The sequence below is a fragment of the Scylla paramamosain genome, chromosome 18, assembly GCF_035594125.1.
Source record: "Scylla paramamosain isolate STU-SP2022 chromosome 18, ASM3559412v1, whole genome shotgun sequence".
Lineage (NCBI taxonomy): Eukaryota > Metazoa > Arthropoda > Malacostraca > Decapoda > Portunidae > Scylla > Scylla paramamosain.
In genome coordinates, this window is record NC_087168.1 from 3524851 (window position 1) to 3552500 (window position 27650).

Here is a 27650-nt window from a genome sequence, read left to right on the forward strand (position 1 = left end):
GCACGAATAGGCACGCCTTGGGAGGGGTGTGAGCAGAGGCCTCGGCAGAGACATCAATACCAGGCTTGGAGCAGCCAGGACGCGACACAGCATTATGGGACCAGTTGAGATGCAGGTGAACAAGCCTTGAGGCGTCGAGGACCAGGAGATTCTGCCATAGGACAAGGAAGAGGATGTTGTGATGGATGTTGAAGACAATGAAGAAGCACACACAAATCACACTGAGATTTTACTGCTTAGGAAGAAGCTGAGACAAAAATCATTGCGTGACAAGCGGTAGGAGTATCACTACCTTCAAACAAATAAATAATATCCATAAAAAAAGAAGAAAACATAAACAAACAAACAGATAAGACGTCAAAGAATCCCTTTATGATAAGGAGGAACATGACACCCAGGCTAAGAAGAAGAGGCAGGAGAAACATGACATGCAGGTTAAGAAGAAGAGGCAGGACAAGGAGGAACATGACACTCAGGCCAAGAAGAATACGAGCACTGCTCTGTCAATTACGAGCAGCCATAGATTATGTTGATTCGACCATGACCTCAACAGAAGATCAACAGAAAACAATTCCGCCTCGACATCTTCCCTCACTGAGCGGGCCAACCTTCCCTACGTCCCCTCTGCATTCATTTTTTTGTAATGTATCATGGAGATCAGCAGAGGGATGAAATAAATGAATAAAAAGCCTGCTCAAATGTAGCTCACAAAAAGAAAATAAGAGTAGTGAACTGAGTACAGAAACAGTCTGGATTAAGGACACTAGGCAAATTGTTCCGGATTAAGGATGTTAAATGAAGAAATGGATTAAGGATAGTGGATCAGGAAAACAGACTGTAACAATGATAGTGGAGTCAAGAAATTCAGAATATGGATAGTAAATTGAGCAAAAGTCTGGATTAAGGATACTGATTAAGAAAATAGTCAGAATTAAGGATAGTGGATTAAGAAAAGTCTCAATTAAGGACACTGAATTAAGAAAATAGTCGGTATTAAGAATAGTAGATTAAGAAAATACTCTGGATTAAGAATAGAGAATTAAAAATACCCGGGATTAACGACAGAGGATTAAGAACAGTCTGGATTAAGGATAATGGATTAAGAAAGTAGTCTCGATTAACATTTAAACTGCGGACAAAAAGTGCACATCACAATGCAAGGCGAAAATCTAAATGTAAAAGTATATAATGAATGAGGAGATTGTGATGTGAAACACTGCAGCACATGAAAGTGGTACAGAAAATATTGCGGCAACACTACGAACTCAAAAAGCGCGCTAAAATTTCACTTGTACGGTTCAATGATGACTGGACAGGAGGAAGCTCTCCCTCGCTCTGGCTCTGGCTGTCGCTCTCTCCTCTCCTCTCTCCTCCTCCCCTCTCTTTTCTATTTTCTCTCCTCTCCTCTCGTATCTCCTCTCCTCTCCACTCTCCTCTCCTCTCCACTCTCCTCTCCTCTCCTCTCTCCTCTCCTCTCCACTCTCCTCTCCTCTCCTTTCTCCTCTCCTCTCCTCACCTCTACTTTCTCCTTTCCTCTCCTCTTCTCTCCTGTCCTCTCTTTTCTCCTCACCTCTCATCTCTTCTCTTTTCTCTCCTCTCCTCTTTTCTCTCTCTTGTCTTCTCTTCTCTTTTCTTCTTTCCCCTCCTGTCCTCTCTTCTCTTCTCTGCTCTGCTCTCCTCTTATTTCCTCTCCTCTCCTCTCCTCCTCTCTTCTTCTCTCCTCTCCTATTAACTTTTCTCCTCTCAACTTCTCTCCTCTTAACTTCTCTTCTCTTATCTTCTCTTCCCCTTCCTTGCCTTCCTATTAACTTACATTTTCTATCTCTGCTCTTCTCCCCTCTCCTCTCCTTTTTCCTCTCCTCTCCTTTCCTCCTCTCCTCTTCTCTCTCCTCTCCTCTCTCTTCTCTTCTCCACTCTCCTCTCCTCTCCTCTCCTCTTCTCACACCTCTCCTCTCCTCTCCTCTCCTCTCCTTTCTCCTCTACTTTCTCATCTCCTCTCTCTCCTCTCCCCTCCTCTCTCCTCTCCTCTCACCTCTTTCCTCTTCTCTCCTGTTTTCTCTCCTTTCCTCTCCTCTACTCTCTTCTCTTCTCTTCTCTTCTCCCCTCTCCTCTCTCTTCTCTTCTCCTCTCCTCTTCTCTACTCTCTTCTCTCCTCTCCTCTCCTCTCCTGTATTCTACTCTACTCTACTCTAGTCTCTTCTTTTCTCCTCTTAATTTCTCTCCTCTTATCTTCTCTTCCCCTTCCCTGCCTTCCCATCGAATGACCATGGTTACTGCTTTCTCTTTTTGTTTTGTTTTCTTGCGTGTTTCACTCAGAAAGAGAGAGAGAGAGAGAGAGAGAGAGAGAGAGAGAGAGAGAGAGAGAGAGAGAGAGAGAGAGAGAGAGAGAGAGAGAGAGAGAGAGATTGTGGGGAGAGAGAGAGAGAGAGAGAGAGAGAGAGAGAGAGAGAGAGAGAGAGAGAGAGAGAGAGATTGTGGGGAGAGAGAGAGAGAGAGAGAGAGAGAGAGAGAGAGAGAGAGAGAGAGAGAGAGAGATTGTGGGAGAGAGAAAGAGAGAGAGAGAGAGAGAGAGAGAGAGAGAGAGAGAGAGAGAGAGAGAGAGAGAGAGAGAGAGAGAGAGAGAGAGAGAGAGCTTTCTCCTGGCCGGAGCCATCACCCTACGGCAAGTAAATCTTGGCGTGCTTTTTGGAGTTTGTTAAGTTTGCTGTAATACACAATGTACCACTTTCATGTGCTGCAACATTTCACATCACCGTCTTGTCATTCATTACACTGTATACTTTTGCATTTAGATTTTCGCCTTGTATTAGGATGTCTATTTCTGTCCGCAATTTAAGGACTAAGGATAGTGAATTAAGAAAGCAGTCTGGATTAAGGATATTGGATAAAGCAAACAGTCTGTATTAAGGGTGTTAAATTACGAAAATAGTATGGATTAAGGATAGTACGTTACGAAAAGTCTGCATTAAGGATAGTGGATTAAATAAACTGTCTGGATTACGGGATGTCAGATTAAGGAAATATTGGGGATTCAGGACACTGCACCAGATAAATAGTCTGCATTAAAGATACTGGATGAAATAATTGTCTGGATTAAGGAGAGCAGATTAAGAAAATAGCCTGAATTAAGGACGGAAGATTGAGAAAGCAGTCTTGGTGAAGGACAGTGAATCAAGGACATTCCTTGGATGAAGGTCATTAGGTTAAGAAAAGAGTTTACACTAAGAATTATATACAAAACAGTACTCAGGGGCGAGGGACTGAAATGTTCTTTAAAGGAGCAAAGGCTGTGCTTATATATACATATATAATTATTATATTGTAATTTCTCATGGGAGTTTGAAACGAGGGTCCATATTGGTGTTTGCTGTGTGCTCGTGACTTGTTCATTAACCCGTGCAGGGTTTTGTACGTATACATGCGTGCCTCTTCGACAAGTGTTTAATACGTATAAATACGATTTTTACGTATAAAGTACTTATAAATACGTTTTTGAGCCTTATTACGGCCTTCAGTTTTGTTTGTAGGTGTAAGACTTGTCACTGACAGTAACAAAGAGTATTTTGACAAGTCAGGAGTGAATGTTTTCATTTACATACGAATTTATTATGGACTGAATACTCCTGTAGGAATTGAGACATATTAGGGAATTATTTTTTTTTTTTTCGATGCCTATGTCAACATCCATATATGAAAGCAATAAAGTGAAATTGAAAGCTACGGTATTGGAGAGGGATAAAGATTTTTGTTATAAATGTTGCGGAGTTGGCTACACAGGGCGGGCTGCTCTCTTTCCCAAACAACCATTACATAACAAAGTGAGTCACATTCTCCTAATAAATTACTTCTCAAATCTATAACCAGTAAGGCATAAGAAATAGGAAACCACACGTCACAGTAATCAGAAAGGAAAACTGAAACTCTTAAAATTCATAGCATGTTCTTTTCTTTGAGAACTGCGGGTGTCGTAACCAAGGCCCTGAGACGTGAGTGTTGCCACACGCACATCCAACCATTTACTTACTTGAGCGTCCAATTCTTGTTTACTTAGAGGTATTTGTAATTTGTAATGCAAAGAAGTACTTACTTTTTGCACATGTAAAGCTGAGAATAAAAGCTTTAAAAATATAAAAACAAAATTCTGCATCCCTAGTCTGACATCATGAGGGGAAAAAAAATCCATGAATCAAAATGGTACGGTCGCCACACACCCATTCAGGGCGTGGCAATAATACATGTGTGACACGATTTGTTGTTTGTTTTCTCATTTTACAGGATAAATTAAAAAGAAAAAAAAAACAGGCGAAAAGCAAGCAACCTGCCAAGACCCCTACCCCTGACAATGCACAACACTGTGCTGGTTAAAAGTGTAAACAGCGAAACTGATTTAGGAGTGACAATATCAAGCAGCCTAAAACCTTGCCAACAATGTTCAGAAGTCATAGAGAAAGTGAATAAAATAATTAGGGTAATTGGCAGATCTTTTGAATATAAATCTCAAGATACAATTGTCACTCTGTATAACTCTTGAGTTCGTCCCCTTTTGGAATATTGCGTTCAAGCATGGTGCTCCAATTGCCAGAAAGGCATTCATAAATTAGAACGAGTTCAGCGTAGAGTAACAAAACATATATCAACCTAACAAACGAATCATACATAGAGCGTCCTAAACAATTAAATATATTGCCATTAATACAAAAAAGACTAAGAGGTGCCTTAATGCAGGTGTTTAAAATCATCAGAGGCATTGATAAAATGGACTGCAATAAATATTTCAAGACAGGTTTTTCAAATTACACTGCAAGAAACAGCTGGAAAAATTGTTGCGAAATCCTTGAACCTTCATGAATCAAAAAATAACACTGTGTAACACGATTTTTTGTCTTTGACAAGCAAGTGTTATTTTCCAACTCTTTTCATTGCAAAAAAAAAATAATAAATAAAAGATGTTCATTATTCCTGTCAAACTTTGCTTTTGTGGCTTTTAGAATTATTTTTTGCCCCAAAATATCTAAATTTCACCATTTTTATAGATGCTGTTACAGAGAACTTCTTTGCTCTTGTCTTGATGAATTGACCACATATGGAGCAGAATGCATCTGGAAAATGATTGCAGCCTCTTGATGCCATTTCACCTCTTGTGATGTGTCTTCTCAAGGCAGCCAAAGCAGGACTGACTGGCGGTCTGCAAGCTAGGGCTGGGCGGCAAACGGTTCCGGAATCAGTTCCAACGGTTCCGCTAAGCCTTGCTTGGAATCGGTTCCGAGTCTTGGAACCGGTTCCGCCTCAACGGTTCCTCGTGAGTACTGATGGCTTATGCTTGTGACTTACAAATCACAAACAGTTATGCAATGTTTAGAATATGTAATCATGAATATTATTCAGGAAGTTTTGCAAATGGTATCTACAAATGAACGAAATGGAGTGTAAAGGAATGATACATGAAAAGCGTCCCTTCATTCAGTATTCAAAGAAATCGCATGAATGATATGAAAATATTTCGCTCATGATGGCCAATGGTATGCACCGATTTAGTGTTACCATATGCGTAATAGTTTCTTAACACTCTGATTGGTAGATGTCTTGTGACGTCATGACAGGGTATAAATAGTAGTGCGCGGCCGGAGACTTGCTCACCATGCCGTGGCACAGCAAGCTGGGTAAGGTCTTCGCTCTGACAGACTGACAGCGCTTGTCTGCACCTGTGTACCGGGGCTCTCCCACTTGGCAGAGTGCTCGCCCTTGTGCAGTGCCCTTTTACACCTCCTACTATATTTCCTTTTCACCCTCAGAGTCGTCCAGTGGGCCAAGGTGAACCCCACGGCTTGCAAAGGAGGAACTTAGGAACTTTAGTGAGGCTGCCTTCAACCCATTGGAAGGGTAGGGTAAAAGTCTTGGACAGGTGTAGGCGCAAGGTGAGTTGGTTTCGACAGTTTTTAGAAACTGGACCAATATATTGCCCTGCACAGGTAGGCTCCTTCTGTGTACTATCATTGGCTGGGTTGTAAGTCGGGCTTCGGCCCCCAGTAGGTGTTTACGGCAACCTCCGCTACTCGACCAACGCACCCACAAAAAATGAAAAATGGCAAGAGTGAAAGTAAAAAGTGATGACACAAGCCCCGAGCAAAGAATACTCCTTCTAAGAACTCTCTCTGAAAATGTAATACATGCCACAACAATCATCACTGTCCAAGATGGATTCATAGTTCTAACAAGATCAGCCGAAGATGTACACAAGATTTTCCAACAGAAGGCCCATAACGTCCTCAGCACCCACAGGTTCCATCCAGTCCTTCCCCCGGAACTCAGAGCAAAGAGGACGGCACTCATCTTCAACACCGATGAATACATCTTCAACTATACTGAGAAAGAGACTGAGGAAGAACTATTATCCGAGAACCAATGGTTGAAGGAAGGCATAGAAACGACTTTCAAGATCCCCAGAACTAAGATACTTAAAATAACCTTCAAGGAAACAGCTGCAGCAAAGAAAGCTACTGAGAATGGCATTCTGGGTTTCCACATGAGCATTCCTCCTAACTCAATAAAACTAGAAGAATACATTCCCATACAAGCATGCCTCAAATGCTACGCAATAGAAGAACATCCTACATCAAAATGCTCAAAACCACAAGAATTTAAAGTATGCTCGGAATGCAGCTCAAATGACCATACATGGAAAGATTGTAATGCTAGCAGGAACAAAAAGTGATTCAATTTGCCACGGGGAGCACAGAACACTCGCCAACAAGTTCCCTCATTGGAAAAAAAGCAATGGAAGAAAAGAGACAACAAAAGAAAGATAGCAGTACGAAAACACACAGCAGTGCAGCCGCAGGCAAAACAAACACGTCAACCCTCACCTTCCCAACATCTACTCCAGTAATTGAGGAAGAAACTGCAACAAAGATAATGGCATGCATGATGCGTGCACACCTAATCAATTCTATAAATCCCGGATCTTACAGTGATGATCTAAACAGAGCCCTCAAACTCAACAACCTTCCTCCAGTCATCCTACCGGACAATCCTCCATCCAAGCAAACCCTGAACCTCACAAATGAAAAGCAAACTCCAGTACCACAAGAAAACACACAAACAAACATGAACACACACTCACAGGAAACACCAAACACTGCACAACACACCCAAGTGGACCAGAATACCACACAAGAAGGAACTGAAATGCCACCACTTAAGAAAATACCAGGACACGCAATTGGTTTACAAATTATAACACGCAAAAGTGAAGGATGGCCAAAAGGAACAACACTTAGTCTGAGGAGTATTAAGATAGGGACACACACCGGCATGTACAAGTGGAGGTACACATACGCTGCATACAACGAGCAAGAAATGTTACTCTACCTACAAAACAACGATATTGACCTTACTAACGGTTGGTGCACAGCAGAAGACACGCAGCTCAATGAAATACACAACGGCCTTCACCAAGACCTCACCCCTCCTCACTATAAAGTCACCAAACACAAGCAAGGACACAGACACTTCTCCAAATAAAGCATGATACACGAAAACATACGCCGTTGCCCATAAAACACTCTTACAAAGACAACCTTCACGTCACACATAATGGACTCATTAACAATAATACAACACAATGTCGCACACTGGTCCCCATATAGACACATACTTACCAACACATACAATGGAACTGAAGCAGATATAATTCTAATAAACAGTCATGGCACCTCACACAATAACACGATACACATACACAACTACACTACTCATACAATCAACACTAAAGGAGAATTACATGACGGAAGTGCAATTTTAGTTCAATCAAATATAAAACATAAAATTACCGATGATTTCGACACAGATGTACTACAAGTTACAATAGAAACTAGCACGGGCTGCCACAACATGCCTTCCGGAGACCACACCTACCAATCACAGACTTCCACCGCTTAGCCTCAGACAACTCACCCACATATATACTGGGCGATTTAAATGCAAAACACCCTTGCATAGGAACACACAACACCAACACAGCTGGAAAAGGGCTAGAAATGTTAATCAGTAGAAACAAACTGATGCACCTTGGCCCAAACTTCCCAACACACATAGCACACAATACGCAAACAACACTAGATATAATACTGGCAAACTCACATACTTACCATAATTACACCATAAAACAAGGACCCACCACTGCCTCCGACCACCTACCAATAATACTTACAATCACTACACTTCCAATACGAATCCCCTCACCACCATACCCTCATTACAAGGCAGCCCACTGGGGCAAATTCAGAACACATGCAGATCAACATATGAAGCCATTAACAACCAACCATCTAAACAAAGAAGAAATAGATATACAAATCAAACTCTGCTATGACATCATACTCGAAGCCCTCAAACACCACATCCCAATGAAAAACTACAAAACCATTCTAAATTCAATGACTAATCCAGCAATGAAACACATACAGTGGGTGATAAAACAATACCTTCAAACAGCTTCAATAATCGGCTGGGACTACGAAAGGTACACTACTTACACCACCCTTAAAACAAACCTAATGCTGGAATGTAAAACACAACATAACAAGAACTGGGAGGACACTATAAAAGGATTAATAGACGTCTACAAAACCAACAAAATTTTTGCAACAGAATTAAGAGAGTGAAAGAAAACAAAACACCCACATCACCGTGCCTAATATCCAACAACAGCAAAGTTTACGACATTCAAGAAAAAGAAACAATATTTAGAAACATTTGAGAAAATACACTTACCATTAGCCCTTCAGAAAACACCCTATTTGACAAGGAAAAGGAAAACGAGGTAAACAGATGCATCACAAATAACATCAACACAATCTCCCCATACGAAGCATCGGACCTCACCAGGAATACACTACATCCACAACTACAACCCAGGAAGTCACCAACACAAGTAAAACTTTCAAAAACAGCACACCGGGGCATAGCAACATAAACAAAACCATACTTACCAACTTACCAGAGTCTGCTATTAAAACACTCACTCAAGTTTTCAACCACACCTACTCAGTTGGATATTCTTCCCAACACTTTAAAGGCGCATTAATAAAGCTGATCCCCTAACCAAACAAAACAACTACAGATCCTCACAACTTCAGACCTATCTCATTACTAGAAGTACCAGGAAAAACTCTACAAAAAATAATAAACAAAAGACATAGGACTTACCTCGAATACAACAGTATCCTATCGCCATCACAGCATGGGTTCCGGGCCAACCGCAGCACAGACGCCACACTCGCCATCATAACTGAAAAAATAGCAAACACATTAGAAAATAAACAACAATGTTTCATAGTCCTCCGTGATGTCTCAAAAGCCTTCAATAAAGTCTGGCACAATGGACTCAAATATAAAATTAACAATACTGGTCTCCCTTCAGTTTTCTCCAAAATACTTTGCAGTTTCCTGGACAACAGAAATGCCCGCATATATTTACCAAACTACCATAGGAAGTGGTGTACCTCAAGGAAATTCAATATCCTCCACCCTATATTCCCTTTACACATACGACCTCCCTTCCCCATCACACGGCTGTACCAATGTACCAATGTATGCAGATGACATCACTCAGATAATAACACAGCCCGGTAAATCAAAGAAAACGCTGGCCAAAAAAATAGAAAGAGAAGTCACGAAGGTAAATGATTTTGAGGAAAAATGGAAAATTAAAAACAAACACATCAAAATTCACAGTTATCCCTCTTGCAATAAGAAAGACACACCCTACAACAATTAACGGAACAGTCACACCACACACAACCAAAGGAAAAATCCTAGGAATGAACATCAACCACAATGAACACATCAAACGATCAGCAAAAGCAGCACTAACATCACTCAGGAGATTCTATAAACTAATTCATCTCATAAAAGCCTGTGTCCTTCCAGTCATCAGGTACCCGCCATACCCACTATGTGCACTATCCAAGACGGCCACCCTGTCATTGCAAAGAATCCAAAACCAAGCACTTCGGTTCACAGCAAAACTACAGAGGAACTACACCTTGCATCTAACATAAACCCAATAAATATAACATTACATAATACAGGAAATAAGATCAAAGGAAAATTAATTAACACTACAGGACGAACTATACTGAACAACCATCTCTGATGACAACAATGCAGTACACAGCTGGCTCAAGAAACCTCACCTACAATTAGAAAAAGACCACCAACCACCTTCATACACGAGCAAAACATAGACACACACACACACACACACACACACACACACACACACACACACACACACACACACACACACACACACACACACACACTCACACAATGCATGAAATTATACATAAAGCCAGTAGGTACAAGAGAAATAACCAAAATCTTTAGTTTCAAGAACAATTATTTCCCTTCCTGCAGGAAAACAATTGGAAAATCACTTACATATAACAACCAGACTGAATTATGAGGCACCAAACATCACATTATTAACATGTGCATTAACATACAATATGAACAGCAAGACGGTTAGCCCGCCACCTTTTACATCTCACACTATATTTCATCTTTCACCAAACTATTCTTCCACCCCATGTTCCTTCTTTCTCCCCACTTTACTATCCCACATAAAGAAAAAAAGACTTGCTCATAAGAGCTAAAACTGTCTAAGAGAGAGAGAATTTGTGACCATCATCCTCATGAATAAATAAAGACCTTATTTTTTCTGATACTCAAAATAGCTTACTTGCACGTTGTACTCCAACCCTTCCTCTCTCACATTATAACGTAATATTTTTACAGGCACCAAGTCTTTTTCAAAGGCAGCGTGCTGAAGGTGGACATATTGAGTTTGTACCTACTTTGCAGCGTCAGAGCATAGAGAACGGAGTGTACATCTCACTTATTAAGCCTAAATTTCACATAAAACAGTGACATCCAAGCGGAATAGAACAGCTCCAGTGTGGACGTACATGGAACAGGCGTCGTCTGACGTCGTTGTATGCTTGGAGTGTAAAGATAAGCTGAAGTACAGTGGAAGTACATCGAACATGATGAAACACCTGCGCACCAGACATCCCACTGAATGTGCGGAGTTCAAGGAGGATGCAGATATGGAAATTGCTGCCAAACACCCCAGACCATCCACCTGTGCTCAACCAACACTGATCGAGGCCATCACTAGGGCTTATCCCTATAAGAATGACTCCAATGAAAAGAAAGAACTTGACGCTCTGGTTGTCAGGATGATAGCGGAAGACTTACAACCACTATGTGTTGTTGAAGACAAGGGGTTCAAGAGATTAGTAAATGGACTCAATTCCAGATATGACTTGCCAAGCCGCACAGAGATAGGTAGGCCTCTCTTACCTTCTGTTTACAATAGAGAGGTAGAGAGAGTCCGTCAAGAGGTGGAGAAAGCTAAGCGTGTTGCTTCAACAACAGACATATTATGGACATCCCGACAAACAAAAGCATTCATCACCGTGACAGCTCACTACATATCCCCAGAGTGGGTCCTCATGTCTGCTGTGCTTGATACTGATGCTATGGCTAAGTCCCATACAGCAGATAATATTGCAGAAGAGATAAGACTTGTCTACAATAAATGGAACATTTTAGATAAAATTCACTCAGTTGTGACTGACAATGCTGCTAACGTGATTGCACCAATAAAATAAGTGAATGTTCGCCACACCCCGTGCTTTGCACACACTTTGAATCTAGTTGTTCAGGACTCCATTAACAACACTGAGGATGTCCAGAAGCTAAAAGAAAAAATAAAGACTATTGTAAATTTTCTCCATAACAGCGTGAAGGCTTCTGGTAAGCTCATGCAGGTACAAGAGCAACACAAGCAGCCTTCAAAAAAAAACTTATTCAGGATGTAGAAACTAGATGGAATTCTACACACTACATGATGGAAAGATATATAGAGCATGACCACGTGACACACACTCTCTGCTATCTGGGGAAAACTGATGTGTCTGTCTAAAGAGAATCTCTGCCAGTATTCTAGATGAGTCCTGGAACCGCTATACACTAGTGGTAACCGTCTGAGCAGCGCGCTGGCGGCTCCAAGACTTGGTACTTACAACGCGCTCTCTAAACGATTCCCTACGGAACCGATTCCGAAACCGGCTCCGCCTGGTAACCGTCTGAGCAGCGAGTTGGCGGCTCCAAGACTGGTATTCACCCCGTGCGCTAGCGGCTCCAAGTCTCTGGTGCCGGCCACGCGCGCTCTACATGATTCTCCGCGGAACCAGTTCCGGAACAAGGAATCGATTCCGTGAATACCTAAGTTATCGGTTACTGCCCACCACTACTGTCTGGCCTGCTAGTCCAGCCCCGCATGACCACCTCTCCCTCCAACCAACAAGACAAATGCGCAGCGACACGCGTGATAAACCACAACTAACCATCATTGTACATGTGGATTATATAGTATACCACCAAGAACATGTATTTATACAAATAAATGAACAGGTATTACATACAATAGACACCAAATAGCTACACAGTAAAGATGTGCCGTTAAAAACAAAAACTTAGGTAATCACCTCTTCCGTTAACTATCATCACAGTGATGATACACTTATAACTATTGAGTCTCTTTATTCTCATAAACTGAAGGGAATTGTGCTCAGAAAGGGAGGTTTTGGTGCCCAGGAGTCTGAAAATTGGTTTGCGTGTTAGTGTTGGCGGCTGCAGGTGGCATGGCTGCGCGTCTCTCCGCCACCTACTAATATTGGTGCTTAGTGCGGGACTCAGTGCATCACTGTCCGAGCATTGTACCATATTACCGGTGTTTCCAGAATCTTTCACATTAACACTGCAGTCAGGGATCCCATAAACTTCGACACCTTCGTATCTTATATTACTGCCACATCTGTTACCACTCCTTCCTTCCTTCCGTGTTGCCGCCACTACCACCACCACCGCCACCACTGTCCACTGGTGTTCTTCCTCTCCTTGCCAGTACATCCTCCACCTCCGTCATCACTATTGTATCAGACTGTTTCACCGCCACCACCACTACCACCATCACCATTACTACCACCACCACCACCACCACCGCAGTCATTACCATTATCACTACCACCACCACCACTACCACCAACACCACCACCACCCCCGCCACTATCACCACTACTACCACAACCATCACTACCATCACCGTGACCACCACCGGTACCATCGCCACCACCGCCTCCATCACCACCACCACAATCATCACCACCAGCACTACCACCACAGACACGACTATTCTCAAAGGCCTTACAGATGATCAGCCAGGTTATCAAGAGTGTTTTTCCTGTTTATAATGTGGAAACATTGATAATCTATCACCTGAGCAGTAAAAATACCCTTGAAAACCATTAAAAACCATTGTCAACATGGCTGGACACACACAACATTCATGGCTTACAAAACAATCAAACAAAATATAACAAGGGAATGTAAAGAACAGAATAAAAAGAACTGGGAAAACAAGGTTGAGGGACTCAGCACACTTTACAAGGACCAAAGAAATTTCGGCAAAATGTAAAGACATTGAAAAGCAGCCAGACTAGCACAAAGCCATATCTAATACAAGATAGTAAGAAATATACAGAGTAGAAGAAAAAGAACAAATATTTAGAGACATGGAGCAATGTTTTTTAGAATAAGCCCGACAGAAAATCTGCAATATGATAAAGATAGAGAATTGCTAGTTGATAATTACATCACCAATAACAAAGCCCAAATACCACCCAATCAACAAGGCAACCCTGACAATCCAAGTAACGACACCTATTCCACAGCACACACCACGTCACACCACAAGAAATAAAGCAAACAATAAAACAGCCAAAAAACAACACACCTGGTGGAACAAAAATAAACAAAACCATATCACTAAACTTACCAGACAACGTCCTCGAGATCTTCACCAGACTAAACACAAACATCGCTCTCTCCATGGGCTATTTTCCACAACCCTTCAAGCACGCTGCAATCACACTCATCCCCAAACAGAACAAACCAACCACTCACGCAATTAACTACCGAACATTTTTTTTTATTATTTATTAATTATTTTTGAGAAAATATTTCATAAAAGAACAAGAACATCCCTTGAATCCAATAAAATTCTACCAGACTCCCAGCATGGATTTAGAACAGCAAGATCCACAAACACGGCAATAGCAACAACAGCAGAAACAATCTCAAAAGTATCACACAAAAAACAATGTTGCGTTGCACTCAGGGACGTCTCAAGGGCGTTTGACAAGGTGTGGCTAAGTGCGCTAAAGTACGAGTATAAGCTTAATCAAATAAAATTAGCCAGCATCCTTAACAAGATATTATGTAGCTTCTTAGACAATAGGTCACCATCCATATCACTAAATAACTACACCGGCCAGCCATTCCAACCTGACAGTGGGGTACCACAGGGGAGTAGTATCTCCCCCACACTCTGCACTATATACACACACGACATTGCAACACCACTCACAGACACCACAAATATTCAATACGCAGACCACATCACACAAATGACATATGCAGGTAAATCAAAAAACATGTTTGTAAAGAGAATAGAAAGAGAAATAAAAAACATCAATAACTACGAAACCAAATGGAAAATCAAAACAAACACACAAAAATTCACATTACTTCCTATAACAATGAAAAAGATGCAACCAGTCACCATAGAGGGAACAACACACCATACGCAGAAGACGCTAAAATATTGGGGCTTAAACTGGGCACACACGGATACTCAAAACACGTAAAAGGCATCACAAACAAAGCACAAATAGTATTAACCACCATTACAATATTCGATGCACTAAACACTAACACCAGACTACACCCTGTCAAAGCGTGCGTACTACCAATACTTACTTACCACCACATGCTCTAAACGCAATCTCTACATCACTATCGTTACAACGACAACAAAACAAAGCACCACGCTTCGTTTATAATGAAAAATACCCATACACCAAACATTCCAAAGAACTACATGCACTCGCAAAACTAGACCCAATCAATAAAACACTATATGCAAGGGGAAACCAAACCAAACACAAACTAATACACACACTCAAGGACTTCACGTACACGAGCACAATACACGAGCACGAACAGGGAAGGGAACACGCCTGGTTCAAGACACCAACCCACACTATATCAAAGGCATCACCGAGACCATTAGACACACAAACCTCTCAAAATTAATACTGTTCATACACTCACATGAGGATCAGACATTGCTCATACCTTTTATTTATTTATGAATTAGCATAATCTCTCAAAGCTAATATCAAAATATACATTATCTTTCAACAATGACAGTTATTCCGTCATTTTTCACTCTACGACTTTCCTTCATATCTTCACCCAGCCTTTCATCTTCTGCTCTTTACCACCGTCTTTCACCCCCACTGTCCATCCCCCTCCCCCAGCGTTACGATCCCCTCCCTGTCCTCGTCCTCTCCCTCTTCTGAACTTTATATTTCATTATTTACACATATCGCTTTACGTTAATTTATTATTTATTTATTCATCTATTTATTTATTCATTCATTTAATTATTTATTCATATATTTATTTATTGATCCATTAACTTTTGCATTTATTTACTTTTGTTTATTTGTTTATTTATTAATTTATTTGTTTTTATTATTTATCTCCATTTATTTATTTATCTATCTATCTATCTATCTATCTATCTATCTATCTGGCTATTATTCTATCAGCTTATCTATTTCTATATTCATCTATTTCTTACTGTTTTATTTATATTTTGCTATCTATTTTTTTATTATTTATTTACTTTATATATTTTTTTCTTATTTTTCATATTTTTTAAAACTTTTTTTGTTTAATTTATTTATTTTATTTTATTTTTTATTTCATTTTGTTCTTTTGGTCAGAAACATTCTCCATTGAAAGACATGTTGTCCGAGAAAAGAAAAAAAACATTTATTTTCTCCTCCCCGCCTCGCTTCGCCGCCTGAGTCGCTCCTGCGCGCCCCTGCCATCACCGGGAGGACCTTTCTCACCCGCACACTGTCACTCGCTGCCTTCTCTTCTCCCTTCGCCGCGTGATTTACTTACGTTACTTAACGTAGTATTTTTGTCTTTATTATTTATTTTTGTATTTTTATTTATTTTGTTTTCTTATTTGTTTTTTTATTGTTTATTTTTTATTTATTATTGTTTTCTTATTTTATTGATTTATTTTTTATTTATTAATTTACTTAACTTTTATTTTTACTACTTTTCCGAGTTTTTTTCTTTCTATTTAGGCAAACTCAACATAAACGCACGCGTTTATTACTGAAGGCAAATACGCAAAACAAAAAAAAAAAAGAAAGAAAAGAAAGAAACTCAAGGACTTCCTGTGTTACGCAAATGACGCATCTACAAGCGCCTCGTCGCCGCAAGAACTCAGCGGCTGCCGGCAGGGCGCGTGGCGGCGGCCTCGCGGTGCAGTGCACGCAGCATCTGGATCACCGCCGCCAGCGGGGGCCGCTCGGCGGGATCGCGGCGGCGAGCCTGCACCACCCACTTGATAAGGATGGACCTGGCGCGGCGGCAGCTGCTGGGGCACGACAGGAGGCCTAGTCCCTGCAGAAGGTAGGCCAGGCCGAAGGCGTCGCTCGCCTCGCAGCAGCGGTGGGTTTTCTTCAGGATCTCCGGCGCGATCCAGGGGAACTTGTCCGTGTCTGGGATCGCCTGGCTCAGGAGTCCCTTGGTGCCCACCGGCCTCGCCAGACCCACGTCGATCACGGTGGCCACAGGCTTGCCGCTCTGGGTGGACACGCACACGTTGTCCGCCTTGATGTCATTGTGCGTGTAGCCCTGCCGGTGCATTCGCTGCAGTGTGCGGCACATCTGCAGGTGCACGCTGACGGCGTCAGCAAACGAGGGCGCCTTGCTCAGCATGTAGTCCTTGAGCGTCACGCCGGCGAAGGGAGTAATCAGCTGGCGGGTTTCCACGCAGACTCCCACCAGACGCTGCACGCCGGGAAGCTGCAGCTTGCTGAGACTGGTGGCCTCCTTTACGAGCTCCGGCAGCTTGTCTCGGCTAAAGGTCTTGATGACCAGTTCTTCCTGCGTGCGCGGGCTCACGGTCTTGAAGCAAGAGCCGTAGCTTCCCTCGGCCAGAGGCCGTTGCACGGGACCGATCATCTCCCGCACCTGACGCCGCCGGAGCAGGGGCACGCCCACCAGCTGCAGCTTCCGCTTGGCCCGCGTGTCCTTAGAGCAGCCGCGCTGGTTCTCTCCACCGCCGAACTTCTCCTTCACCTCACTGAACCACTCCTGGTAGGAGCGCTCGCGCCTCTGCTTCTTGGGGCAGGCAGTGCGGCCTGAGGCAGGCGACGCGGGCCGCTTGTTGCGCTTCGTGGCGGGTTCCTCGCGCTGGAGGTAAGCGGGCACTGCGAAGTACATGGTCACTTGTGCTTGCTGGCAAGTCAAGGTGGTGTGCTTCTGGTCGCTGCTTTGGAAGAGCGCTGGAGTGATTCTCCAGAGGATGGGTATCCTTGGCAGGACTCACCTACCCTCCGCACACCCGGGGCATTTTTTATTAAAATTGACTATATTGACTACTTAACATCCTCACTACTGCAATCAAATCCTAGCTGATTCTTGATTACCCTTCAATCACTTCCACCGTCACTACCACCGCCACTACTGCCATAACTACTACTACCACCACTACAAGCATCTTCTCCATGTTAACTTGTAATGCACAGGTTGCGTAGACAAGCGAACAACAGGTGTTGTTAAATTCCATATATTTGTAGCTCTCGTAGTGTAGTGGTTATCACGTCTGCTTTACACGCAGAAGGTCCCAGGTTCGAGCCCTGGCGGGAGCATTCCTTTTATTTAAAGGCTGTCAAAGAAACACTAGAGTTCAGATAATGAGAATGGAGTTAAACTTGCCTAGTACTGAACACTGAATAAGGAGACTTGCAATGGGTGCTGCTTTTCGATCTATAAGGAGAATTGCAAGTGATGATTTGTCTTGTGCACTGTTACCTTTGAATGAAAAAGAGAATCCTAGAAATGTATCAAAATATGTAAGAATTCTGTATGATGTCATGACCGAGCACATCACTATTATAGTCAATGTGCCTCCTTGCCAGCTCACGCAAGACTTAGCCATGGCAGGAAAACTGTGTTACTGTAGATTTCTTAAGGTTGGAGCGGCAGGAAGATGGCTACCGTCCCAGGGAACTTAGAAATATATTTTTTTGGAAATAAATAATAGAGATTCCCAGATGTAATACTCTTCATGTGTACGGTGATGGTTTGGTTCTGAATAATGGCAGAGCAGGATGTGGGTATTGACACGACAGTGTACTGGGGAAGAGGTTTGTGCTGGAGACACTTAATAAAACATTATCTGATGATGTTTCGTCAACACTGAGAGAAGAGAGAGAGAGAGAGAGAGAGAGAGAGAGAGAGAGAGAGAGAGAGAGACCTCCTCATAGACTGAGAAGAACAGTGATCGTCTGCCACAGCAGCAATAGAACGGTCAGAAAGGAAACTTGAAATGAAGTTACAGAAAGAACGATAGAAGCTGTTGGAGGCTAGTTTGGAAATTAAAGCTTTCTGCGCCAGAATCTATCAAAAGCTTTTGATATGTCTAAGAAAAAAGTTTCATTAAAATTTCTAAAAGAGTATTACCAAGACTCAGTAAGAAAAACCAGAAGATCACCTTGATCGGCCTTGACGGAACCCCATACTGGCGATCAGATAGAAGGTTGTGAGGTAAAAGATGTTTAAGAATCTTCCTGTTGAGGAGAGATTCAAAGACTTTTGAGAAGTAGAAAAATAAAACAATGAGAAGATAGTTTGAGGGACTAGAGCGGTCACCCTTTTTGGGAACAGACTGAACGTAGGCTAACTTCCAGCAATAAGGAAAGGTAGATATTGACAGACAGCTTTTTCCTTAACTCTCCTTCCTTCTTTTTCCTCGTCCTCCTCCTCTTCCTCTCTCTCTTATTTTCTCCATCCTTTTCTCTTTTCCCAGGTATCAGGTGTCAGAGGCATGCACGAGTCCTCTCTCGTTATTCTGTGAGGAGGTGGCAGTAGACACCTGCCGAAACAATAATTACTTCATAAACCTTCAAACATTTAAAAACTTGGTTTAATACAGCCTGCGTTCGTGCTATACATGATAGAGAGGTAGTTCAGAAAAGGTGTTTGAGCCTTCCATCACCAGAATCTCATGCACTATATTTCTGCCCGCCATCATGCCAAGTTTGTTCCCCAACTAGCCAAAAACTCCTTCATTAATAGAAAGTGTCAAAATCTTTCAAGATCTAGCTCCATTCGTGACTTCTGGCACCTAGCCAAAAACATCAACAACTTTGCTTCTTTTTTTTCTTTCCCTCCTTTATTTCAACTAGATGGCTAATTTCATGGTATCTGGTCTTCTCGTCTTGCTAACTGCATGCCTCTCCTCCTCCCACGTCCTTGTTGTACAAGACTTTCTTCTTTCTCTCGCCCTTATTCTGTCCTCCTCTCTAATGCAAGAGTTAACCAGTATTCCCAATCATTTATCCACTCTCTGGTTAAGTCTGGAACTCCCTGCCTGCTTCTGTATTTCCACCTCCTTATGACCTGAACTCCTTCAAGAGGGAGGTTTCAAGATAATTATCCTTCAGTTTTTCACAGCCGCTTTGGACCCTATTCGGGGGCCGGCATCTTAATAGTGCCCTTCTTACATAAAGAAAATAAATAAATAAATAAATAAAATTCCTGTCCATTCTATCTTTCACTGTTTCTTTTATCTGCGACTTCACCACAAGTCCATCTCTCCTCCTGTCTCCCTGTCCATTTCCCTTCCCTCCTGTCGTCCATGAGTCACGGAAGGTATGCACAGTAACAGTTTGCCATGAAATCTGAAGGTTCAAGCTTCTGCACATTTTCTGTAACTCGTCGCTGTTTTAAGGCAAACTCGTAGAAACTAAACGTTCTTCCCCTGCTCTTTCTCCTTTTCCTCGGGACATCATCCTCCCTTGCTCCTCTCCCACCCTGCTCCTCTCCACAATGTAAACACCCCTGCCTTCCTCCACAGCTCCCTGCGCCTCTCCCACACTCGGTGCCAGGCGTGGTCCATGCGGAAGGACGATGCCAGGAGAGATGAACGAGCATTAAGTAATTTTTTACTAGAATGCCAAGAAATGAACATCAATATAAGGAAAATAATCTAACATTATGTATTGAAGTATTTGAGCCGAATAAAAAGATCAATGGTTGTTTATCCAACACACACACATACACACACTGCAAGCAATTCTGGAGCGACTGCAGACGTGGACAGAGGAGAGCAGGATGACCATCAACCACAGCAAAACTGTGGTGATGCATTTCTGTACCTCCTCTGTACCAGTGCCCCCTCCCCGGCTCACAGTGGGCCCTCACCCCCTCCAGGTGGTCCAATGTGCCAAGCTTCTCGGAGTCACGGTGGACGACCAGCTGACCTGGAAGCAGCATGTCGCCAGCACCGTGAGATCAGCTACCTACAGGCTGTACATGCTGCGCAGACTCAGGTCGCTGGGGACGCCGACAGATGAGTTAAGGGGGGTGTACCTTACCTTCATCCTCCCCAAACTCATGTACGCCTCCCCCGCGTGGTCCTCCTCCCTCACACACACTCAACAGCTACAGCTAGAGAGTGTGCAGAAAAGGGCGTGCAGGGTCATCCTTGGCCCTGCATACACCACCTATGAAGAAGCCCTGACCACCCTGAGTCTGTCCAGAATATCCACCAGGCACCGAGAGGCTCTGGAGAAGTTTGGGAGGGGACTAATGCATCATCCGCGTCTCAGAAACATGCTGCCGCCCGACGCGCCTCGCCCTGTCCGTGCCACCAGACACCACAACAAAATAACGCCCCTGAAGGCGCCGCGCACGGACCGGTACAGACTCAGTGCGATTCCCACCATGGTGCGAGCCATCAATCGATAGTATTTCCCTCCTAGATTAGACTTACCTTTAGGATTAATGTTAAGTTTTCCCCATCCCCTATGTACATTTTCAGTTTGTCAACTGCCTAAATAATAAACCGTTTATTATTATTATTATTATTATTATTATTACACACACACAGTGACACGCCTAAGCCGAGACAGAAAACGCAAGTCTGTGTGGAGAACACAGGCGTGCATCATTGGTGAGGGTGTGACAGTCGCTGGCTGTGAAAAATTTTAGTTAAGTAAATAATAAAATGCACTGAAAGCATACGGTAAGCCTTTTTTCTATGTCCATGCTACCGATCAAAATTTATCTCCCGATTCAGGTTTGAGAGGAACTTTGGGAACAACTGCCTGAGTCTGGTGGAAGTCACGTCTTGATGAACAATTTGCCTCGAGTCACCTGTTTTGCAAACGTCATTCAAATAATTTCTAAACACTTGCCAACAGAATCAAGACTCACTGAAGCGAACCTGCTCCATCTTCACTTGTGATTCACTTGTGAAGTAATACTGAAGGGTAGTAAAACAAATATTCTCATTCTTGAATGGGATAAAGGAAAATAAACTAATTGTGTTCAGTTACAATCGTAATAAACAGCAACTGGTCAGTCTGTCTGTAGGAGTAGGAAAAAATCTGCAGCCGACAACTGAAATATATGGACCTCAGTCTCAGTGTGCATGTGCAGCAGTGACTGCCAACCCGGAGAGTCCCGCACACACTCAGGGCAGTGCCGGCGGCCCTGAATTTCACGGCATGCTGTGTTTGACTGCAACATCTTAATTCCACTTGTGGTAAAAGTTTAACGGCCATACAGTTCATGGAATGTTGTTCCTTTGTATCCAACAGTTGATGTGTCCAGGTCCTGGAACACCATGAACATTCTGCAAGGAACACACATACAAAGAAAAAAATTAGTAATAACACTTATTGGAAATCTCACCATATCTAAATTTCACTGGTAGTATCGTCATGGTCAATAGTAGAGCCACATTCTGTATTCATTTCCAGTATTTAGTGTTTCCCTCAATTTCCAAGCCTCTGCTCTGCTAGCAGTCTCAACCACTACATGCATGTGCAATGAGTGAGACTTCACTGCATCATGGACCTTCTCTCACGTCTTCCAGGCAGAAGAAAGAGTGGAAGCCCTAATGGGAAGTTTGTGAATGCAATGAAAGAAGACAAGCAATAAGTGTGACTGAGAACTATATCCTGAAACACTTCTGCCCGCACCCAGACTGCTTTCAGAAACCTCTGGCTAAAGTTACAAGGGTTAAAGGTGTTTTTTTTTTTTTTCTACTGACAAATTAACACGGTAACTCCATTATTAGCAGGAGAAAGACTCTTAAGAACCCGGCCAATCATCTCTGTGGCCTTTCAGATATGGTCGTGGTGCGAGAGTAAAGGGTTTCAGTACACGGGCCCAAACAAGGCCCAGAAAACCGAGTGCGTTGGAGGTGGTGATCCGCTGTGGCGAACTCTGACGGAAGCAGCCTCTGGGGCGGTATTAACAAAGATTCTCAGAGTTGGTCTCAGCCTTCTGCTTGGACTTGTGCTTATCTCTTAAGCGGTCTTAAAGTTGTGCTGAGGTGAACTCTTAAATCCCAGTATGAAATAGTGAAAGAACAAAACAGTAAAATCTTATATTTCTCAATTTTGAGTTAATAGTGCAATCTTTATACATTTTTTTTTATTAGATAACAAAAAAAATTAATTTGTCATCGATTTTGTTATGATATGAACGCATAAATTTGTGTTTATTAATAAGTAAATTAGATCACGGGCAAGGCGTGTTTATTTTGTCTGTGTTTACGTCCTTGAGCCAGCGTTGTCGCGCCACTCCCAGTCAGCAGCGCCTCTTTTCCTGTCCTTATTCTTTACTATGGAGTACATGATGATCGCTAAGGCCGAAAAGGCCAGTAAAGGAAACACAGCTGGACCGATGGCGAGACTTTCCTACCTCCTCCAGTCAGTATATGAGGAAAGAGGTCGCCTGAAGGGCTTCACTCATTCAGCGGCACAAAAAAAGCTGCATGAGGCTCTATTACTAAGAAGGTAAATGAGACACTCCAGCAAGACACGTGAAGGTCCGAGGTCATCATTGCTGCAGAGCTGCATTTCCCGCTGGCTAAATAACATTGTAATTATTACTTAATTACTATCGTCAGTGCATCACTCCTTCCTGTGGAGTTCTCCAAGGCATCTCCTGCCAAATATGTCACAAATAACACTCCTGCAGTTTTATTCTATACATGTCCAACAGTTCAGAGTCACTCAGGTCATCGAGAACGTCCTTATATACGGGGCTAATAATTCTTGAGGTGGCGGGGCTCGGGCTCGACGTCGGCTATCTCTGTTTAGTTAAGTTAGTCTTAGCGTAAGTTAAGCAGACTCCGGAACTCTCTTAGCTTTAAGACTTAGACTAAGCACAACTTGAGGAGTTAAGCAAAACTCTAAGCATAAGAGCTGGAATGAGTCAAACCTCTATAGTTAAGAATCCTTGTTAATACTGCCCCTGCTGCCTGCCAGTCTCCTTACAGAACCTAAAGCCTGACAGATTCCCAGCAGCAGAACACTCAAGACTGAAGCAAGACAGCGGAAATGATATTGAAAGTACACATGAAACATATCAATACTGTAAAGAATGACACGATGATTCTGTGACAAAGACGACGGATCCTCAAATACATGTAAGCAATCATTAGTAATGACTCTGTACCTACCATTTTGTTTTTCTTTCTTTTAATAATCTTCATAATTTTTTTTTTTACATAAACAGCGCGTGGCTTGCCAGAGAAAAAATGAATTAAAAGACAAATCAATAAAAGCGGAGCATGTATTACAAAAACACTCACACTTAAAAAAATAATAATAATTACCAAACACTATATTAAGAAATAAATAAGTTAAATAAACGCGAAATGAAATAAAAGCGATATATTTAACCCAGTTTATCACTGCTCCCTATTATTCCCTATTGAAAATAAAACAAAATAAAATAAGAGATTCTTCCCCTTATTAACGCAAGTCTTGTAGAGAGAGAGAGAGAGAGAGAGAGAGAGAGAGAGAGAGAGAGAGAGAGAGAGAGAGAGAGAGAGAGAGAGAGAGTGTGTGTGTGTGTTACTTGGGCGATTCTTGCATGGTGGCTGGCACTCTGGAAACAACAGAATAGGAGAAAGAGAGGAGAAAGATGAGCAGAAGGAGGAGGAGAAAGAGAAGAAGAAGAAGAAGAAGAAGAAGAAGAAGAAGAAGAAGAAGAAGAAGAAGAAGAAGAAGAAGAAGAAGAAGAGAAACAACACTGCCACCATCAACATCACCACCACGTAAAAAATAATAACAATTATATAACTCTCATTTACAGCGTTCTGATACAGAGCAAACTACAAACTAGCAAGTAGAGAGAGAGAGAGAGAGAGAGAGAGAGAGAGAGAGACTCACCTATCATTGGAGATCCCGAGATGTTTGTCCATGAAGGCGAAGATCTTGGCAGCATGCTTCTTGTTTAGCTCCACGCCCAGCCTGCCGATGGAACTCAGTCTGACCACCGCGCACGGCTCACTGGTGCCGCCGAAAGTCATCAGCTGGTCAGGCAGGACGTGCATCATGCAGTACTGTGAGAGAACGTGACCACTTAGAGCCATATTCTGAAATATATCTGCCCCGCACCACTACTCTCCAAAGGCTCTGGTTAAAGTGACAGATTAACAGGATTTCTACATTATTAATATGAGAAGCACTCGTGACAAGCCGATTAATCACCTTTGTGGTCTTCGAGAATAGTCGTGGTGAGAGAGCAAAGCGGCAAGGCAAAGGCAAAGGCAGGGCAAGACTATTTTTTTAAAAACTGCGCTGCACCTCCACTACTTTCCAAAGGCTCTAGTTAACGTGACACGGGCTGTTCAGGCTGTTTTATGGTTCTAATGAGAGATTAATAAGATTTTCATGTTATTAACTGGAGAAACACTCCTGAGAATCCGACTAATTATCTCTGTGATCTTTAAAAATAATCGTGGTAAGAGACCGAAGCGTTTCAGAATACAGGCCTTTGTCTCCTTACAGAACCTAAAGACTGACAGGTTCCCAACAGCGGAATACTTAATACTGAAGTCACTCAAGGATATGATCTGGGAATTAAGAAGAAAAAGATAGAAAGGACAGAAGATTCATGCAGTGAGAAGGGACATTAGAAAAATATAAGAGTTCTGCCCAATAAGAAGAAAGAGAGAGTGAAGGAAAAGAACAGAAGAGCCAAGCAGAGAGAAGGGACTAATCAAGGAACAACAAACGTAATAAAGGCAATAAGAGGAAAAAGAAGGAAAGGAAAGAGAACACAACAGAAGACCAGCCAGTGAGAAGGGATGTGTTAAGGAACATCAGAAAAAAATGTAAGAGTTTTGGGCAATAAGAGGAAAGAAAGAGAAGGGAACAGAAAACCCAGGCAGTGAGAAGGGACGTGTGAGGGAACATAACATAAGAATGACGGTTTTGGCAAATAAGAGGAAAGGAAAGGAAGGAAGAGAACAGATGACTCACTAAGAAGGGACGAGTCAAGGACCAACAAAATCAAATAATAATAAGGGGAGCTGCAAGAAGCCGTCAGTCCTACACGTGGCAGCTTCACCATGGAACATATCGACCTACGTATTTCCACCGATCATTGTTATCCATAAAGTTATCCAGTCTTCTGTTAAGGCTCTCTGGTGACTAGTGCATTACAGTAACAATGGCAGTGTTACGTATGGTCACTGTTAGTATGCTTGGTAATGTTGGAAAGATGCGCTCTGTCAACCACTGCACTGCCACGGCTTCCCATTAAGCTTGATGAAGAACTGCTGTGGAAGCCTGAGCTACAATGTCAAAAGTCACCACTAACAGGAAAGGCAGCAGTCGAGAGGGAGTTGGGAGTCTGTAATCTTGTATCTGATCAATAAACTGATGGATGGTCACTCAGGGAATGATAACAAGCATACGTTCATTAGCCTTCTTGATAAGTGTTGAGAGAAGCTACGCTACACAAAACTACAGTAACTACACTATTGTTTTTCTTCTACTTTATTTCATATCACTAATACCTTTTCATTATCAGTATTCTTCCCTTTCAACCGTTTGTCTATCCCTCAAAACAAGCAAGTGACATCACACTTCACCACAGTAACACTCCAGTAACTCAGCACAGCAGTGGAAGCAAGTAACATCACTCAACACCACAGCAACACTCCAGCAACTCAGCACAGCAGTGGAAGCAAGTAACATCACTCAACACCACAGCAACACTTCAGCAACTCAGCACAGCAGTGGAAGCAAGTAACATCACTCATCACCACAGCAACACTCCAGTAACGCAACACAGCAGTGGAAGCAAGTAACATCACTCAACACCACAGCAACACTCCAGTAACGCAACACAGCAGTGGAAGCAAGTAACATCACTCATCACCACAGCAACACTCCAGTAATGCAACACAGCAGTGAAAGCAAGTAACATCACTCAACACCACAGCAACGCTCCAGCAACTCAACACAGCAGCAGCAGTAGCAGTCTCAGTCTTACACTCTCGGTTATGTCGAGTATCTCGCTGACCATCTTGCTGAGGCCGCTGAGCACTTCTGGGGTCACCTTCTCCTTGGGCAGGTTCGTGGACACCTCGAGAATAGGCATCGTGGCAGCTGTGGAAAGAACACCTGTATTCATATCACCAATTGCTCGTTAAATCCAGACGCAGTTTCTAACCTGATGACATTATACGCTATGGTGTTAGATGGATCAGCGATGTAGTGAAAGTGAAGCTCTCTTCAAAAGCCCAGCAGCGTCAAAAATGCTTTGCTCTCTCATCACGACATTTTACAAAGGTCACAGAGATGATTAACCGGGTTCTCAAGCGAGTTTCTCCTGTTAATAATTTAGAAATCTTGTTAATATGTTGTTAGAACCGTCAAAACATTAAAAACATGTGTTGTTACCGCTTGCAGTGTAGGTTGTGGAGATCAGAAGGCAGAGGGAGAGGAGGTGGAGGAGCGAGTCTTGAGGGCGGGGACGACTATGATTATACTAATATACACCGACCTTTAGGACAGGGCCATAATGAAACCCTGTGGTGGTCGAGTGCTGTGGGTGCCCGCGACATTCCTAACAGCAGTAGGAAAATCGCCACCACTACACACAGACCTGCGTTCTACACCCGTCGCCTACGCTCATTCACAAAGCCCCAATACGTAAGTGTACAATAGATTAAGTGCGCTGTCGATACAGCGTAGTAACATTTGTAATACGTAGCTGCAACTAAGGACACAAACCAATCGCTAGGCTTATAGTGCTAAGTGTTCAATTTATATGATTGCAGGCTTGACCGGACTCAGAGTAAAATGTACCGTGTGCAGCACTGGAGGTTCATTACACCTGTTACACCGAGCAGCGCCATCAGGCTGCCACATAATGTAGTTTCAACTACAGACAGAGCTATTGGAAAATATTTAGAGTGCGGCGCAGAGGCGTTTCAGATTATGATTCCACGACGCTTTTTTTTCCTTCTGTGTTCATTGTGAGCCGCCCAGAGGGCAAGCGTCGTCAACAGTACGTCGTCTTCATGCGGAAAACCGTGCCTGACATTGTTTGGCAGCAAGACCACGACACAGCGCAGGGAACAGGCTCATACTGGACTGTATTTGGAC

At 42.7% G+C, this 27650-nt stretch overlaps 1 protein-coding gene and 1 non-coding gene across 2 annotated transcripts in view; one reads left to right on the forward strand and one right to left on the reverse strand.

Moving 5' to 3' along the window:
- Positions 1–17800: 17800 nt before the first annotated feature.
- Positions 17801–17873, forward strand: Trnav-uac (transfer RNA valine (anticodon UAC)). Its single transcript has one exon. It is a non-coding gene; the product is annotated as a tRNA-Val (tRNA).
- Positions 17874–21515: 3642 nt separating this feature from the next.
- Positions 21516–27650, reverse strand: part of LOC135109022 (macrophage migration inhibitory factor homolog) — an 8029-nt gene continuing 1894 nt past the window's right edge. Inside the window, exons 2-4 of the mRNA XM_064019998.1 lie at positions 26533–26648; positions 24420–24592; positions 21516–21865 (exon numbers count right to left, since the gene is read on the reverse strand). Coding sequence (XP_063876068.1) covers positions 21784–21865; positions 24420–24592; positions 26533–26640 — 363 coding nt within the window. The 5' untranslated portion in view covers positions 26641–26648 and the 3' untranslated portion in view covers positions 21516–21783. The remainder of the gene's footprint in view (positions 21866–24419; positions 24593–26532; positions 26649–27650) is intronic.